The following is a 16,918-nucleotide window of genomic DNA, read 5'->3' on the forward strand; positions in this document are numbered from 1 at the left end:
GCGAGGGACTATCTGGGGGAGGGACAGTGCAGCGGGGGGGGGGGGCACAAATTACTTGCCTTGCCCCGGGTGCTGACAACCCACGCTATGCCACTGGTCTTAGGTACTGAAGGCTGCTTCTACCGAAGGTGGCCAGACCTGCTTCCTGCATGTTTCGAAGTGTGCTTGCCACATGCAGTTAGTGGAGGAACAGGGCAGGAGGGCCACAGCAAATTACTATCCTCTTGGGTGGGCCCCACTGGTGCCTTCGCTACTTGACTCAAAACACAGGCATCTTGCACCAATTCTAAATTCACTAGAAAAGCCCATCCTTACAGGAGCACTGATCATTTGGTATATACATTTAAGCAACAAACAGTTAATTCATACTGACAACTAGGATGCTAAGCTGAGGATGAACAATGATATGATGCTGTCTGAAAAAGTTAATGATGACCAGAGCTTTTCATTTTAAAAATTACAAATACAGTGGTACCTCAGGTTAAGTACTTAATTCGTTCTGGAGGTCCGTACTTAACCTGAAACTGTTTTTAACCTGAAGCACCACTTTAGGTAATGGGGCCTCCTGCTGCTGCCGCGCCGCCAGAGCATGATTTCTGTTCTCATCCTGAAGCAAAGTTCTTAACCTGAAGCACTATTTCTGGGTTAGCAGAGTCTGGAACCTAAAGCGTATGTAACCTGAAGCGTATGTAACCAGAGGTACCACTGTATATCCTTCACAACTGCAGGTAACAATTTGTAATTATTAGGACAGCAAGCAATAAAAGTTCCGCCATTTGGAGGGGTATGTTGGCTGTTTGGCCGTATTAATAAAACATTCACATTCATTTAGAGGGGGCTTCAATGCCCCTTTGTCCTGCCCCCCATCCCACTGCCAGACCTCCAACCTAGTATTGTCTTTCACATACCCAAATCTGAGAACAGCTGGCTCACGGCTCACACTTCCAAAGTTTAGGTACTTTGGCTTAGGGGTGCGCAAGTTATGCAAAGCAAGCACATGTTAGAATAAATTAAATGCAATGTTTAGGATACAGAACTCCCAGCAGAATGTAGGAAATGGTGCTCTTCACACACAACTGTGATGTTCTGTTCCTTTAATAAAAATCTTACCTCTCTGCAGGTGACCAAACAGAATGAGTCTTCAGTATTGTGGCATATAAGTGGACCTTGCCAGTCCCCACAAATGAAACTTTTGAACACAGCCTTCCTTTTTTGCAAGCAAGCCAAGTCTCCTGCTCTGCCGGCTGAACAAACCAACATGAACATTATTTTCAATATTTGTGGCTTTGCAAAAGAACTTTACACTGTGATCTGTTCAAATGAGGTTCTTCAGCATGTCTCCTGAAACAATGCATCCTAAAAAATAATAATAATCCTAGTGTCCACAAGGATGGTCAAGAACTGTTCTTGGCAAAAGAACTTTAGGATAAAGCAGGGCTTAGTTAATTCTGTGCGGAGTCATATGCAAAAATTGTATGCAGCTGTTCCCTAAATTTTTAGGAACGACCCAACCAATCCCAACTTTTCAGCTCATACTACTCCCTTTGACACGTTAAAAAAAAGGCAGCGGTAGATGGGGGTGAAATAGCATTTCATTTAAGCATTTTCTTCCAAGATTTTGCTTGTCCTCAGCATGGTATGAGGGCAAATGAAGGAAACTCAGGTCTCAGTCAATGCAATGGTGGAGCAAGGAGAAGACCACCTCAGGATCCCACATTTGCTGCCCTGAGCTCCACGATAGAAGAAAGGGTAAGATATAAATGTGGTAAATAAACAAATAAAAATATGTGGTTTCCATAATTATTTATTATCTTCTGGTCCTGTTTCCTCCCTCAAGGCAGCTTCTAATTCATAAAGCATAAGACCAGCCCGGCTGGATCAGGCCAGAAGTGCACCCAGTATCCTGTTTCCCAAGGTAGTCAAGCCAGATGCTCCTGGAAAGCTCTCACAGGACATGAAGACACAGCCCTCCCCAGAAAGAATTGAGGAAGCAGCAAGAAAAGGGGGGAAGGGGAGAAAATATTCAGTAAAATGATTCCCTAATCTGGTCTAGGACAAGAAGGGTCTTAAAACCACCACCTAATGCCAGGAATTCCCAGAATCTGAGCTAAGCTAACACACACCCCATTACAGGGGCAGGTCTTTTAAACCAGTGGGCAGAAAGGAAACTTTCATTTTTGACAGGAAAGATAAGTTCATCTTAGGAACCTTTGAAACAGTTAAAAATAACATAGCCAGGACAATTTGTTTAGAAAAGTCCACATTTTAAGAGACTCCCAGGTACAAAGCAGTCATCACAAACTTTGACCAATCACAACAGCAGAGGACAGGATTCTCTCTTTCTCTTTCTCTCTCCCTTTTTTTTTTAAACGTAAGGGAATGGGGGGAAATACAGCACACTAATCAAACAATGCAAAAAAAATAATAATACAAAAAATAGAAAATAGAAAAAATGTATTTACAAGTCATACATTACTATGATCAGAACGCACAGAGACAACAGCTGCTATAATACATGCACAGGGTCAAGAGGGGAGCTACTAAAAACCTGTAATGGATTAAGTTGTAAAAAACAAACCCACAAACAAAAACAGGGGTTCGGCGGGAGGAGGGGGGGGTCAAGGGCTTCAGCTTTCTCCCTCCCCTAAGTCTGCTACATTGATTGAAAAATCAAAGAATCCCCTAAAATCCAGGAGCACACTAAGTACAAAATACTACACTGGTTGTTTTTTTTTTTTTTAACTGAAGCTTCACTCATGGAGGGAAATGGGAAAGACAGCAGCATATTTGCAGATCCATATACAAGAAAGCCCAGAGTAAACTGCTCTACATGCTAAAAATTACAGCAAGCCCCTGTCAGCTACAAAGCATGATCCTAGCAGGTTTTTTCCCATTGCATGTGTGTGTGTGTGTGTTTCTGTGTATGCATTTGTGTGTGTATAAAAGTCGTGCCCTTGTTCACTGCAACATGACATCTGGGTGGAAATGTAACTTGTTTACAACAAAGTCTTTATATCGTGTACTGCAAGAAGTCACTCAAATGTCTGTGGATTTAATAAGTCACCTCACACCACAGAACATATTTAATAAATTTGAATGGGGGGGAAAAAAAGATTATAGCGACAGAAAAACCTCTGTCTCAGTTCTCTCTGAAACCGGAGTCCAACGGAAAACTGGTCCCAAAGTACTTGTAGGGTTTCCCAAGAAACTCCAAGCGCAGTGACCATTTGTCTCCTCTTAGTGTTCGCAAGTTCCTCAATGACTCTATGCCGTTTTCACCAGAAAGTGTCTGTCAGTCTGCCTCCTCCTCCTTCTTCTCCCCTGAGGAACACCGGATGGCCTAGCACTAATCCGTAAGGAGGAGGAGGGGGGGAAGGAAGAAGAGGGAGGCGGCTGCCATGGCAAACTGTCTCCAGTTCCAAGAAGGGAGGGGAGAAGCCCCCACACTCCCTCGACCACCACCACCAAAACGCCTTTGCTCTTTCCTCCTTTTCCCAGAAAGCAAGTCCATTTGTACAAGTTCCACAAACTGGTAATTCTCTCCTGAGTACCAGCCCAGCCACAGGGACGGACAACCAAGCTGTGAGCCACAAAAAAAAGGACCAGGCAGAAGTTCCGGTCACTTTCCATCCGTTCCATCATACCTCCAGGAAACGTGAGCTGCTGGTCTTGGAGTGGAATGGTTCAGACCACATGCGACGCAGATCTCCCTAAGGAAAGGGACAGAAGAGTGAGCAAGTGAGTGTGAACAGACTCACAGAGTTCAAAGGGGCTGCTCCTGCACCCAGATTATAACAGGCTGCTAAAACTCCCTTTGGGGCAAGGGGCTCAAGGATGGCAGAATTCAGAAAGTGAAGCTGGATTATGACTATTTTGCTCTGTAACATTTACGCCAACATGGCGCCCTCCGGATGTTTGGGGCTACAACTCCCATCAGCCCCAGCCCACAAGGAAGGGCCAGGCCTGCAGTGCTTCCATGGTATCAAGTGCCCTCTGGCAGATCAGGCTGATATAGCAGAGACCTCTTTGGATGCAGCAGCTGGAGGTACGACAGGCAGCGACAGGTAGTGGCATCACCCAACTCTTGACATCATTTCATTACCAGACAACTGTGAACTTTAATACCTGCTAAGTAGGCTTTTATGCTGACTTTCAGGTATTTATTTTATTGTATTTGTTTAGAGGAGTTCACAGAATCACAGAGTTGGAAGAGACCACAAGGGCCATCGAGTCCAACCCCCTGCCAAGCAGGAAACACCATCAGAGCACTCCTGACATATGGTTGTCAAGCCTCTGCTTAAAGACCTCCAAAGAAGGAGACTCCACCACACTCCTCGGCAGCAAATTCCACTGTCAAACAGCTCTTACTGTCAGGAAGTTCTTCCTAATGTTTAGGTGGAATCTTCTTTCTTGTAGTTTGGATCCATTGCTCCGTGTCCGCTTCTCTGGAGCAGCAGAAAACAACCTTTCTCCCTCCTCTATGTGACATCCTTTGATATATTTGAACATGGCTATCATATCACCCCTTAACCTTCTCTTCTCTAGGCTAAACATGCCCAGCTCCCTTAGCCGTTCCTCATAAGGCATCGTTTCCAGGCCTTTGACCATTTTGGTTGCCCTCCTCTGGACACGTTCCAGTTTGTCAGTGTCCTTCTTGAACTGTGGTGCTCAGAACTGGACACAGTACTCCAGGTGAGGTCTGGCCAGAGCAGAATACAGTGGCACTATTACTTCCCTTGATCTAGATGCTATACTCCTATTGATGCAGCCCAGAATTGCATTGGCTTTTTTAGCTGCCGCGTCACACTGTTGGCTCTTGTTGTTGTTCTTGTTGTTGTACAGGCAACTCCCCACTTACACAGGGATTACATTCCAGACCCCCGTGAGCATAAGTGAAAGGTAAGTGGGGAACCTTGTCAGGGCAGGGAACTAGGGTGATTTCTTCTTCTTTTACAACAAAAAAGTTCAGAGCTCTTTGGAACCCTACATAACAAAAAGCAACCTATACTGTATCTTTGCCTCCAGATCGCCAGAACGGACAGGGAACAGGACTGAGCCTGCAGCATTACAGCTTCCCACCCAACAGCTGTTGAGCGGCCTAGCCTGGCAGCAGGGAGGGCTCCCGTGCACTATTTGGGAGCCCACAGGTTTTTTTCTGCCCTTAAAACCTCTTCAGGCTCTGGGGAGGGTCTCCTTGAGAGTCACAAGGATTTCCAGCTCTCTCCCACCATTTCCAGATTTGAACTGATTTATTTATTTCGTGGAATTGCCCTATATGAGGATGCGCCCAAGTCAAGCACATGTAAGTGGGGAGGTATATAGTGTATACTGTACAGTATATACTGTATATAGTGGTAGTATGTTGTAGGATGCATATACCCTAACAAAAATAACTTCTCTTTTTTGCTGCTTTCAGTGGCTGTGCACAGCAATTCAAAAGGATGGGCCTTGCAATTGCACAGCAGATGCTGGGGAGGGGGTTAGACAGTACATCACTGATGTGCCCAAGGAGATTCCCACAGACGTGACTCCCAACACTCCTCTCACCTTTAAATAGGCCATAGTGAGGAGTGGCAATAAGGTGAAGGGTACCAAGTAGAGGAGGGCGGGCTGAGCTGCCCGGTGGATGCGAGAAGCGACCGTCGCAGTTAAGAGGCCTGCAATATAAGAAAAGACAAGATGACATGACAGCACTCAAATGGGCGCCTTTCTCTCTTAGATGATGTATTTGCTGTCTTGTTTTCTCTTGAGAGAGAGACACTGTGTATCATGGCAGGATGATTCAACAATGCAAACTGCACCAAGGTCAAGTGAACGGCTTCCTGAACTAAAGTTCTGTTAACAGCTTTTAAATAATAAGCCTCTGCTTTAATTTTCCAGAGCAAATGGCTTCTAATCTCATGGTAGTGAGGAAAAACTTCAAAGCACAGAAATGATCTCTGTGGCAGAGAGACAGAAGGCAAAGGCAAAGAGACAGAAGGCAAGTTTGCCCCTGAGCTCTTTTGCTCCTTCCTTTAATTGCCCTCTGCCCTCCAAAACCAATTTCCTCTTTGCAAATCCCCTAATCACACATGTTTTGTACACATACTTTGCAAGCAGTCAACACATCAAACATGCATGGCTATTCTCGGTATTTTGCTTTCAGTATCTAGATTTAAGATACCCTTTGTTGGAAAGCTTTTTTAAAAACATAAAAATCCTGCTTGTAACAAAGACAACTTCTCAAAATAAAAACATGTTTGCTTTAATTCCTGTTCCAGAAGCCTATAAATGGAGCTCACGTGTTTACAAAATAGTTCCCAATGAAATTTTAAGTCCTGCAATTTAACCATTCCAATTCTTTAACAGTCACTGCCAATGGAAGACTTCTGTCCTCTTGTTTTTCCAATATCAGCCTGATGCCAAGTGACTGAATTCCATTCACTATTTGGAAAGACAACTTTAGCACACCCCAAAGTGCAACCGTTGCTCTGTCTCTCAATCCCATAAACTTATCCTACAGCACACTTTTAAAGCTTCCTCTTCTATCACTCTTCAGTTCAGGTTTACAAACAGCAACTTTGTCTACTCGCTTTTGGCAAATAAAACCAACGTGCTCCAAACCAAGATGTCTGTGTGAGCACCTTCTAACCTTTAGAAAAACATTACAGTTAAAAGCATCTTGCACACAATTGCAAGATACATCAAACTTTAAAAGTGGGGGGGAGATTCATCCAGACTGAACTCACCACATCAACTTCTGCACACATCCCTCCCCCTTACCTACGAAGTATCCAATGAGTGTGCAGTGAAAATAAGAGACTTTCTGCATGCGGCCAGAGATGTTCCCTGGTCCTGGAGCACCACAGGAATCGCTGTTGGCTTGCTTCTTGTAGTTATCATAACGCAGGACAAAGCAGAGAAGGAGGCCAGGCATCACAATGTCTCCAATTCCCAGCATGGAGAAGTGGCTGCCTGTGGAACTGGAAAACAAGGAGCTAGGTTAACCTTTCTTCTCTGACCAACCATCAGCACACAGACCCTCGGGTTAGGGTGCAAGCAAAAGGGAAACCACTTTCCTAATTGTGACCCCAAAGCTTCTTGGGTTCTTCTTAAAACAGCATATCTACCACAAAACAATTTCCCAAGAGCAAAATATAAAGAAGCCTCAGTAAAGGATGTGAGGCAAAAAGGTGACTCCTACCTTGGAAATACAAGTTTGCCAGGCAGCGACAAGCGGGGGACATCTCGACCTACATTTGGTCCAAGGTGGAGCTTCCGTGATAAAACATCAAGCGGATTATCAGCTGGTTGTGTGGCCACTTTCACCATAACATTGCTATTGAAGATGTAGGCGGAAAAGAAGACCTGGGGGGCAGGGGAAACACAAAAGCTATTTTTGATCACCTCAAAAGCTATGCATCTCTCTCATTATCCAGCCTAAGATCAAGAGAACCTATGAGCCAGGAGACCAGTAAGTGAAGCAAATAGATGAAACCATACAGGATTTGCAGATTTGCCAGTTCCTAGTGACATGGCACTAACCCTTTTGCTTAGTCTCAAGAGCGGCTGATATACATGATAGCCTTATGTTCCTTAAGAGACAGAAGCCCACCTGCATCTATAGGAGATGCAACATGGGAGCAGTGGACACACCCACAAGGACACTCATGTTTGCTGGCTCAAAAGGGACCCGTTGATACCACCCACACAGGCGAGAAACAACCCCTGCCCTTTGGGGGCACCAACCAATTGTGCCGTTTATTTATTTTTAATATGCTTTTTATTAGTTTTCTTACTTAATAAACACACACAAGAAATTAACAAAAATGATAAAAGAATTAAAAAAATCCATCCATCCATAAATCCATATGTTCTTACAAAAGAACTTATGCTACCATGTTCTTAATTCCCAATTCCTTACCTTCCCCAGTAGACTTCTGTCTTCCTCAAAGCAGGTCTCTCTTATCTGTTTACTAAACTGCTTCTTTAATCATTTTGTCACTTCTTGTTATCTGAATACTATACTTATAATCCATATTGTGGTTTGCGAAAATGAATCAAAGCATGTCCAGGTTTTAACTTGAGGGCACTGCTTTTTAAAATATTCTTTATAAATTTCTCACTCCTTTTTGAATTTTGGTTTGGCTGTCTCCTAATGGTTTCTGCCATTTTTGCCCGTTTGAGATACTGAAATAATTTATCCTGCCATTCCTCTTTTGTTGGTACTAATTCTCCTTTCCAATTTCTGGCAATTAATATTCTTGCTGCTGCTGTAGCATATAAGAATATTATATTTTTTCATTTGCAAAATCTGAATCTAAAATGCCTAAGAGTAAAGCTTCTGGTTTCTTTATGAAAGTTTGCTTAAACATTTTTTTTTTAATTCCTCATATATAATATCGCAAAAATTGTTAATTTTTTTGCAACCCCACCACAAATGAAACAGTGTCCCTTCTGCCTGTTTACACCTCCAGCACGTATAAGATCTCGTTTTATACATTTTGGATATTTTGCTGGGAGTTATATACAACCTGTAAAACATATTCAAAAGATGTTCCTTTAGTCTATATTGTACCATCTAGACCTGGTGGTCAATAACACATTGCCAGGACGATTGGGTGGGGGGCACTGAGGCCACTGCAAGCCTCACCAAGAAGTAATCAACAAGAGGACAGGGTGAGAAGTTTTCACACCAGTTCCCCCAGAAGCTCCAACAGCTTCCTCCACAAGAGTGTTCAGGAAAAAAAGAGGTGTTGATACTATCTGACCAATGTGGCCTTCAAGATGCAATGAAACATGAAAATCAAACAGTGGAGATATATGGTTGCCATGTTGCATTTTTTAATTGAAAAGCCACATATACATTTTCTAAAGAGGCAAATTTCTCTGACTGCCTGAGGGTGGCTGCTGGGTGAGACCAAGGTGGTACCCTCTAAGGTGTGCCAAGGTGTATAATCAGCCTCTTCTGAATAGTGGGGGGGATCTTCATCACCTATTTCCTACACAAAGTTGAAGTGAATTTGTTAATTAATTAATCTTATAGGCTGCTAGATTGTAAACAAACAAACCAACCACAAAGAAGTTTATGAAAAAGATAAAATTGAGTTGGGGAAGGTCCCGGGAGTGATATGGAAAAAATACAATGTAAGTGAAGGGGAAAGCCTTTTAGAAAGTTATGACTGAAAGATGCAGCAACAAAATGGGGTGTGCCTATAGATGCCCCCTGGTACCCAGTGACAGTATTTCAAGATGTCCAAGGTGATGGGTGCTGTAAGCCTGCCATCAAGGTCAGAAGAACTCATTGTCTGGTTATAGGGATACATAAGAAACTAGAAGAAACTCACCCAGAAGACATCATAAATTAATAGCCCCGAGAGCAGCAGACAGGAAACCTTGAGGCTGGGCAATCGGACAAAGGCGATCATTGCAACGCACAGGCCCATGGCCAGAGCTACAAAACAGAAATGCAACAAAACAGTTGGATCACTATGCAAAGTGACAGTTGCTGGTAAATAAGCCTAAGACTACAGACAAAACATCTACTGTACCCAGACACACCACAGTAGGGATACTTCTTGGAGATGAAGTGGCAGCTTGAAAATGGAGGAAAGTTGCCAGTGTAGACTACTGACATATAGGGTTATGTGTACTGGCCAAAAAAAAATAATAATCTAATTTCTGCAAGGCAGACATCCTGTTCCGTCCTCTGAATATGTTGTGTAAATTTGTATATCCAAGCAATTAATCTGCTTTCATAGTTTAACATGCTTCTCTAGATCAACCTCTCAAAAATCCTAAATTGCTTTGGGCAGGGAACAAAATGGGCGAACGCAAGGGAATGGTTTATCTCTCTGAATCTTAAGGCCTAGAAACTTGCTCTTTCAGTATCTGTGTAAGCCAACCAAGTCAGTAATATTAACACAATGTAACGTTTTCAAATGTTAGAGATTAAGAACGATTAAAAGCAAAGAGAGTAGAGGACGAAAAGCATTCAGTAAACCTGCAGCAGCACGGAATGTACACAACACTCCACAATTCATTAGCCAAAATTTACTGACATGCTCCATATAGGCAATAATATTTTGGTAATTTTGACATGAGATACACTGTTCAAGACAAGAGACAGCAATGCAAAAGTGCCTTTGCTAATTCTTTATACAGGTTGGGAAAGGTAAGACTCATATGGAATAATTATCCACATGTGGGAAAGGCAATCAACCAAATGGTAATGTTAATGGTTTGATCACAACCATGAGAAGGGCTGCCTGAAGAGAAACATGTGTGACTTTAATAATTAATTTTCAGAACAATAATAAGAACACTCTCCCCAAGCTACTTGTAAAACTGAAATCCTCCCCCACAACAGACAGGCTTGAGCTGACATTAGCATAGACTTGAACTAAAGTTTCTGCAGAGAGAGAACTTTCTTGTCTGTTTGCTGTTCCACCCCTTGGAAAAGCAGCTGAGGCCTGTGTGACAAGTGATGGAGGCTGCACCCTTTCTGCATCAGGTACTACATGTGAAAGTACTGGAGACACCAGCACTTCAAAAATGTTTCACTTTGCTAAGCTTGTTGTTGTATTTGAGCCATGACTCATTATGTGTGTGAATGTGTTCTGTCTCTGAAAATCAGTCACTAGTCTGCACAACTGTCTACTCCTCCATGAGTGCACCAGTGAGGCTGTTGCCACTCCTAAGAACCTGGAAGTTCTGCACTTCTCCTTCTCTGCAGTCTATTACATAATGACAAGTGTTAGATTGACTAATTCTAAACCCACACCCCACTTTGGACAGAAAAGAACGCTTTTCTTTGGCTCACAGTAATTGTGTGAGCTTTTTCTGAGCTTCTGATAGCTTGGACACCCCCTTTTTTCTAAATTAAAAGTGGAAGAACTTCATTCCTCCTTATATATTTGCTTTATATGAAAGTCGCTAACATTCTGTCATAGTACAGATTTCTGTGTTTCTGCCTGCTTCTTTCCAAACCCTGAACAGTTTCTGCTGCTGACATACAACAGGCAGTCTCCTCTGAGGGTGGACCATTCTGCTGCCTGCCTGCATCAGGAGCAATTGAATGATCAAGATTCTATGATTACTCTAAGATTCTATGATTCTATATGGATGTTTCAGCTGAGATTCCTGCACTGAAGGAGGTTGGATTAGATGACCCTTGGGTGCCTTCCAAGATTTTAGGATTCATCACATCCCATGCCGTCAAAAGAAAAAGCAGTGAATCAGGCAGAGGCACAACAACAGCATACTCTCTGGATGGGGACTTTGTGTTCATAGGGACCTTCAGTTTATTAATCTCTCTTCCCACACTACTTGGAAAAAACTGCCTTACACAATACACACACACACGCACACACACACTTCCATGGCAAGTACAGAGTTCATTTTGAATAAAGAATGCAAGAAAAGTTTCCACTAACAATTTTTCAACCTGTCACTGTTACAAGCAAGTAACCAGATCCACATATTCAGCAGCACTTACCGTCCATGAGGAGCCAGTGACCAGTTAGGACCCAGATAAGGACAAGCATCACAGAGAGGGAGAAAGAGAGCAGCTCAGCAGCTGTAAAACGCCCACAGCAGCCAAAAGAAATCCTGGAAAACACCACCAGAAACACAAAAACAATGAAGGCTCTTCTCTGGTATGTAGCAAGAAGGAGGTGGGAGGGGGGATCTGTTGTGGCTCTTATTTGGACTGGGTTCAAGAGCACCAGAAATGCCCTAGTGACAAGGCTTTTGTCAAAGGAAAGGTGCTGAAGGCATGATCTCAAGGATCTCCCCCACAAACCTGACTCATTTGCCAAGATCCTAAAATTAGATGAAAGGGTTATTTTGGCTACTCTATTCTTGGGCTTTCTGCTGAGAGGGTGTCAGAAGTGTTCTACCCCTTCATGCCAATTTGGGGATGGGGGGTGTAGTTTTAAGATACAGCTTTCAGAAGACATTATTCCAAAGCTGTCATAAAAGTTGGACTTTTTTTTAAACATTCCCTATGATCTCTAGAGCCAGTGCTTGTGACCAGAATTCTTCCCTCCCCTGCAAAAAAATGAATTTCAACTGTGTTTCTGTCCCCCAGCTAGAAAAGTACCACCACTATGAACCAACCCTACTGGCGTCAATTCAAACAGGTCATTATTTCTGCCTATAACCATATACATCAGTTTTGGCATGGTGAAGTGGTGATTCCTGAGAAGCGGCCGAAAAAAAGAGAAGTAGTGTGTGTGACACTTTTGCCCCCACCCCTTCTGCTGTAAGATCAAAAGCAGGAGCCTTGCAGGGGTGGGAGCAGCACATTGTCCTCAAGACCTGGGGGAAGCAGCTGTCTCAAGCCACCATGAGCAGGCGAGTAGGAATTAGGCAGCTGTGACTCCCAAGGCAAAGTCTGCTTGGATGCTCTTCTGAATATGAAAGCCTTGAGATGAAGGAAAGTTGTGCAAGCTCCTCTTCGTTCCTGGGCTATTTGTGCAGGAGAACTTCCCAAGAGAGCGTGCCTCACATTAACTGTGGGGAGGTATCAAATGTGGGTCAGCCCTGTTTAGAGCTCACCGCAGAAGAACTCTGCAATACCCTCTTTGTGCATTATAAACACAGGCGTGGAAAGCAGTGGCAGGGCTGTTTTTGAACTTCTTCTCAGAGCCAAAAGCTCTACCAACAACAGAGAGGCCCATCTTGTTGAATCAACAACAGGTTCTTTGCACTGCACAGAACAAAAAAAACAACAACCTTCCTTACTTGTTTTGAGGTGAACAAGGTCGTGTTAAATACTGGCACATTGGGAGCAGAAGGAAAGCAAAGGCTATTGTTGCGAGAACTGGAGAAATGGAGAGAGGGAGAGAAAGAAAAGGCAATGTTAATACAGACCAATGTTGCAAAAACTCCAAAACAAGCACAGAAAACTTACACATGTCAACATCTGTGGCCAAGGATGTGAAGGAAAAAAAGTATCTGTGGCCAAAACACAATTTGAACTTTAATTAAAATGTCTGTGAAGGGCTTTTTGCATTTTGCTGGAAAACATCTGAAGTCCAAGCAATTTATCAGTAAATTATAATCATGAAACTAGTATGTTCCTAAGGTGGGGAGAGCCCACACAGAATGCTTTGGTCAAAAGACTGACCCAAAACATTTAAGTCTGGCTAGAAAACTCTTCTGAAATGCCACATTTTTGTCAGTGGGCCAAAGATGTGGAACGCAGAGACTAATTTCCATGGGTAATATTTAACTGTTGCAAACATCTAAATGCATCACCACATATTGAGCACAATCCTGCAGGAAGTCCTCCAATGCAAATCCCACTGAAACAAATAGGCTCTGGACCCTTGCATGGCATTTATTTAAATGGGTATTCTACAGGAGAACTTCTCAGAAGAATGTGCCCATTGGCTTTGGAGAATTCTGCAGTTCTCTTTTTAATTAACCTTCTCGTGAATTTATACCGCACCTCTCAACAGCTTCACAGGGTGACGTGCAAATAATTCAAAATACAGAGGAGGCGGCAAATGTAAAGACGAAAACATTAACACGATAGCAGAAATAAAACAAATACAAAAGAGTGTAAAAGCAATCAGCAGAGATAAAAGAGGCAAGATAAAAAGCATGGGAAAATAAAACTCTCTTTGTCTGGTACAAAAATGAGTTGGAATCATTAAGCTGGAAGTGGCTTCAACATCCTCTAGTCCAGGGGTGGCCAACTCCCAAGAGACTGCGATCTACTCACAGAGTTAAAAACTAGCAGTGATCTACCCACTTTTAGGGGGTTCAGGTCAAAGTTGTTGAGCTTTTTAAAGGGATTTTTTGAGCTTCTTGGGGGGGGGAGTGATCTACTGCAGAAGTCCAGTGATCTCCTGGTAGATCACGGTCTACCTTTTCTACCTGTTGGACGTGCCTGCTCTAGTCCAACCATTTGCCAAAGTGCAAAAAAAAACCCCACTCCTGCAAACCCCTAAATTAACATCCAGTTTCTGCTTAAAATCCTCTAATAGAGGAGGTATTGGGGTGAGCCTCCCTAAGGAGAGGATTCTACTGGGAGGGCACCACCACTGAGAAGGCTCCTCTCCAGGTAACTACCTACCAAATCTGATAGCTTGACAGATCACATCAAGAGAAATATAAGTTAAAGTCTATTATAGACACTGACATTTGAATCAGCAACTTGAGTTTATTAAATACAGTATTAAATACCTCGGGTTACATACGCTTCAGGTTACAGACTCCGCTAACACAGAAATAGTACCTCGGATTAAGAACTTTGCTTCAGGATGAGAACAGAAATCATGCTCCGGCAGCGCGGCAGCTGCAGGAGGCCCCATTAGCTAAAGTAGTGCTTCAGGTTAAGAACAGTTTCAGGTTAAGAACGGACCTCCGGAATGAATTAAGTACTTAACCAGAGGTACCACTGTAAATCCTCCCAAGAATTTGTTTAATTCATTTTTAAAACCATCCAAGTTGGCGGCCCTTACTAAATCCTGTGGTAGAGAATTCAATCATTTCTTAGAATGAATTGTTGTTAAAGATGTTAGTCAATCTTCTCTTATCAATATACCCATTTCTATTTGTATTTCCTGTGAAGGAAGTTCAACCAATCTTAATGGAATTTCTATGCAAATGTGCATGGGACTGCCAGTTTATTTATTTAAAATATTTTTAGCCACTCCTCATCACAAAAGCCATTGTAGGGCAGGAAGCTGACCAATGAAACTTGCATTATGAACAAACACAATAGTTCTGGAGAACCCCCCCCCCCATACTCTGTTTATAAGATGCCCCAAATGGCACCATCTTGGGAGATTTATGCCCCTGTGAGAAAAAGGAGGAAGTGCCTCTATGAGGATCCAAGATGCCTGTGATTTTGCAAGTACATTTAACCAGACTTCTTTTTAAAAATCTGCTGCTCAGCTAAAGTGGAGAAAGTTGTAACAGAGAAAAAAATATTAAAGCAAGTAATGGACAAAACACTGCAGCCTCTATGTGCTTGACTTTCTATACATTGACAGGTAGTTTCTAGCTGTTATATACACAAATAGAAGGAAACCACCAGTATTTCTACAAGCAGTTTCTTCATATGACATCCTCAAAACTGTGTCAATTTCCAGCAACAATGAGTCCCTATGTAAGATGGGGGAAAGTGAAGAGAAGGCAGTTACCTGCTGTACATATTGTAAAGACAACTTGAACCGAGTCGAAGAAGAAGAACATGACTAAGAGGGACACAGATGCCCCAATGGGAAGGAACAACGCCTGTGTTGAATCAATGGTCTGGATACCTGCAGGAATTTTATTTTATTAGTTTTTAAAGGAAAGGAGACATTTGTTATTTGGCATCACAATGGCACACATTTAGCATTCATGTGCATTCCTACCTGATGTTCACCCCTTCCCCTTTACAACCAAAGCTTAGGCCTAACTAGGCATAATGTTATATATACTTTTGCAGTTGGTGTGCCTGTGCTTTGTGAGGAGGGGAGCTGATAATAATCACAGATTGCAACAGGCAGTGGGGTTAAACCATTTCCTTTCTTGCTGCAGTCCCAAAGCTGCTATTTGCACTGGGAGAACATTGCCTCAGGGTGCCAAGGGGAGCTCTCCTCTCAATGCAAACTGCTGCTGCAAAGGAGAAATGTTTGTCAGGATTGTGGCAGGAGAGGAAAGAAAAAAATTATGCCCCCTTCCTTCTGCGATCCCAATAATACTCTCTACCATGCCACCCAAAGAGAGAGAGGGCGCGCGTATGTGCACAGAATCCACCCTCTACACACTTGTTCACCTTCTCTTTCTCAGTTACACCAAGTAGCAAACTGAGATAACCAGGAGGGCAAGGAGCTGATCACCCCACCCACTACCCACCCTCAAAACATACTGTCAGTGTTCATCAAATACACAGATTGGGTCTTGCCTGCATTGGATGCGCTTACATGTACCTCTCAGACATGTTTAAATTGGGCATAAGCTCCACAGAAGACAAAAAGTCTTGCTTCAGAGTAAAGTTGCATAGGATTGCACTGTTGGTCTCTACTCTAAAGAAAAGGCAATGGAAATTGGAGAAGCAGAAAAAGCACACAGTGTATCTTGCATGGAAAAATAGATATAATATTGTATACTGTTCTGAAGTGGAAAAAATGTGTGTGCTTGTGAAGGGGGGAAATCTGTAACTCATCAGAGGACTGATTAATGGAGTAGAACCGCAGGTAAAGAAAGACAAATGTGCTTCAGAACTAAAGGAGGTTGCTTTGCCCATCTACACCAGTTTAGCATTACCTGTCTCAAAGACAACTTTATACTACAGGCACCAATGACAGAACCACTCATCTACAGCACATACACAGTGCAATGTTGAACTTCAAGTGCAAAACAAATGCAAAACAAAATGAATTATTACAAGACTTTGGAATCAATTATCCACCCTTCAATTTGGCAGAGCTTGTACAAGACAGCCAAGGTATGTGGTTCACACCCAGAAGGGGTAGCCATATTCCAACAGCAGATAGGATGGCCTCAATCACAAGCCTGCAAGACCAAGGTCGGTCCAAGTTCTGCATCCTCAGCTTATGGAGCAAGAAGTTCTTACTGTTATTTGTGCTGTTGCCATTGAAGGGCCCAGATGAGCTGCTGCTGTCCTTTTCTTTGTCTTGATTCTCAAAGTCCATGTTAAGGGACCTACAGACAAAAGAATACATGTAAACCTTCTACTTTATATTTGCAGTGGTTATTGAAATTTAATACATAGCTTTGATATAATTTAATGCAAAATTTAATGAGTGTTACTAAAAGGCTGCCCAAAAGTGATACCCCCTACTTTTCTGCAGAACATTCAGAACAGCTTACAAACATGAAATTGTAAGCAGAAAAAAATACAAAGGCAATATATAAACAGCTGCAACAAAACGATAAAAGCAGCAAACGTAAGAACAAGCTTAAAAGCAGAAGT

The 16,918-nt window shown here is 42.7% G+C and overlaps 1 protein-coding gene across 2 annotated transcripts in view; it reads right to left on the reverse strand.

Annotated features, from left to right (window-relative positions):
• Positions 1 to 1,786: 1,786 nt before the first annotated feature.
• Positions 1,787 to 16,918, reverse strand: part of SPPL3 (signal peptide peptidase like 3) — a 36,369-nt gene continuing 21,237 nt past the window's right edge. For both annotated transcript variants that reach the window (XM_083417864.1, XM_083417865.1), the window contains exons 3-11: positions 16,559 to 16,647; positions 15,138 to 15,257; positions 12,727 to 12,805; positions 11,477 to 11,589; positions 9,327 to 9,433; positions 7,184 to 7,347; positions 6,763 to 6,962; positions 5,548 to 5,657; positions 1,787 to 3,710 (exon numbers count right to left, since the gene is read on the reverse strand). In XM_083417864.1, the coding sequence (XP_083273990.1) occupies positions 3,639 to 3,710; positions 5,548 to 5,657; positions 6,763 to 6,962; positions 7,184 to 7,347; positions 9,327 to 9,433; positions 11,477 to 11,589; positions 12,727 to 12,805; positions 15,138 to 15,257; positions 16,559 to 16,647 (1,054 nt within the window). In that variant the 3' untranslated portion in view covers positions 1,787 to 3,638. The remainder of the gene's footprint in view (positions 3,711 to 5,547; positions 5,658 to 6,762; positions 6,963 to 7,183; positions 7,348 to 9,326; positions 9,434 to 11,476; positions 11,590 to 12,726; positions 12,806 to 15,137; positions 15,258 to 16,558; positions 16,648 to 16,918) is intronic.

This window comes from Podarcis tiliguerta (assembly GCF_965153285.1).
Source record: "Podarcis tiliguerta genome assembly, chromosome: 16".
In the NCBI taxonomy this organism is placed as follows: domain Eukaryota; kingdom Metazoa; phylum Chordata; class Lepidosauria; order Squamata; family Lacertidae; genus Podarcis; species Podarcis tiliguerta.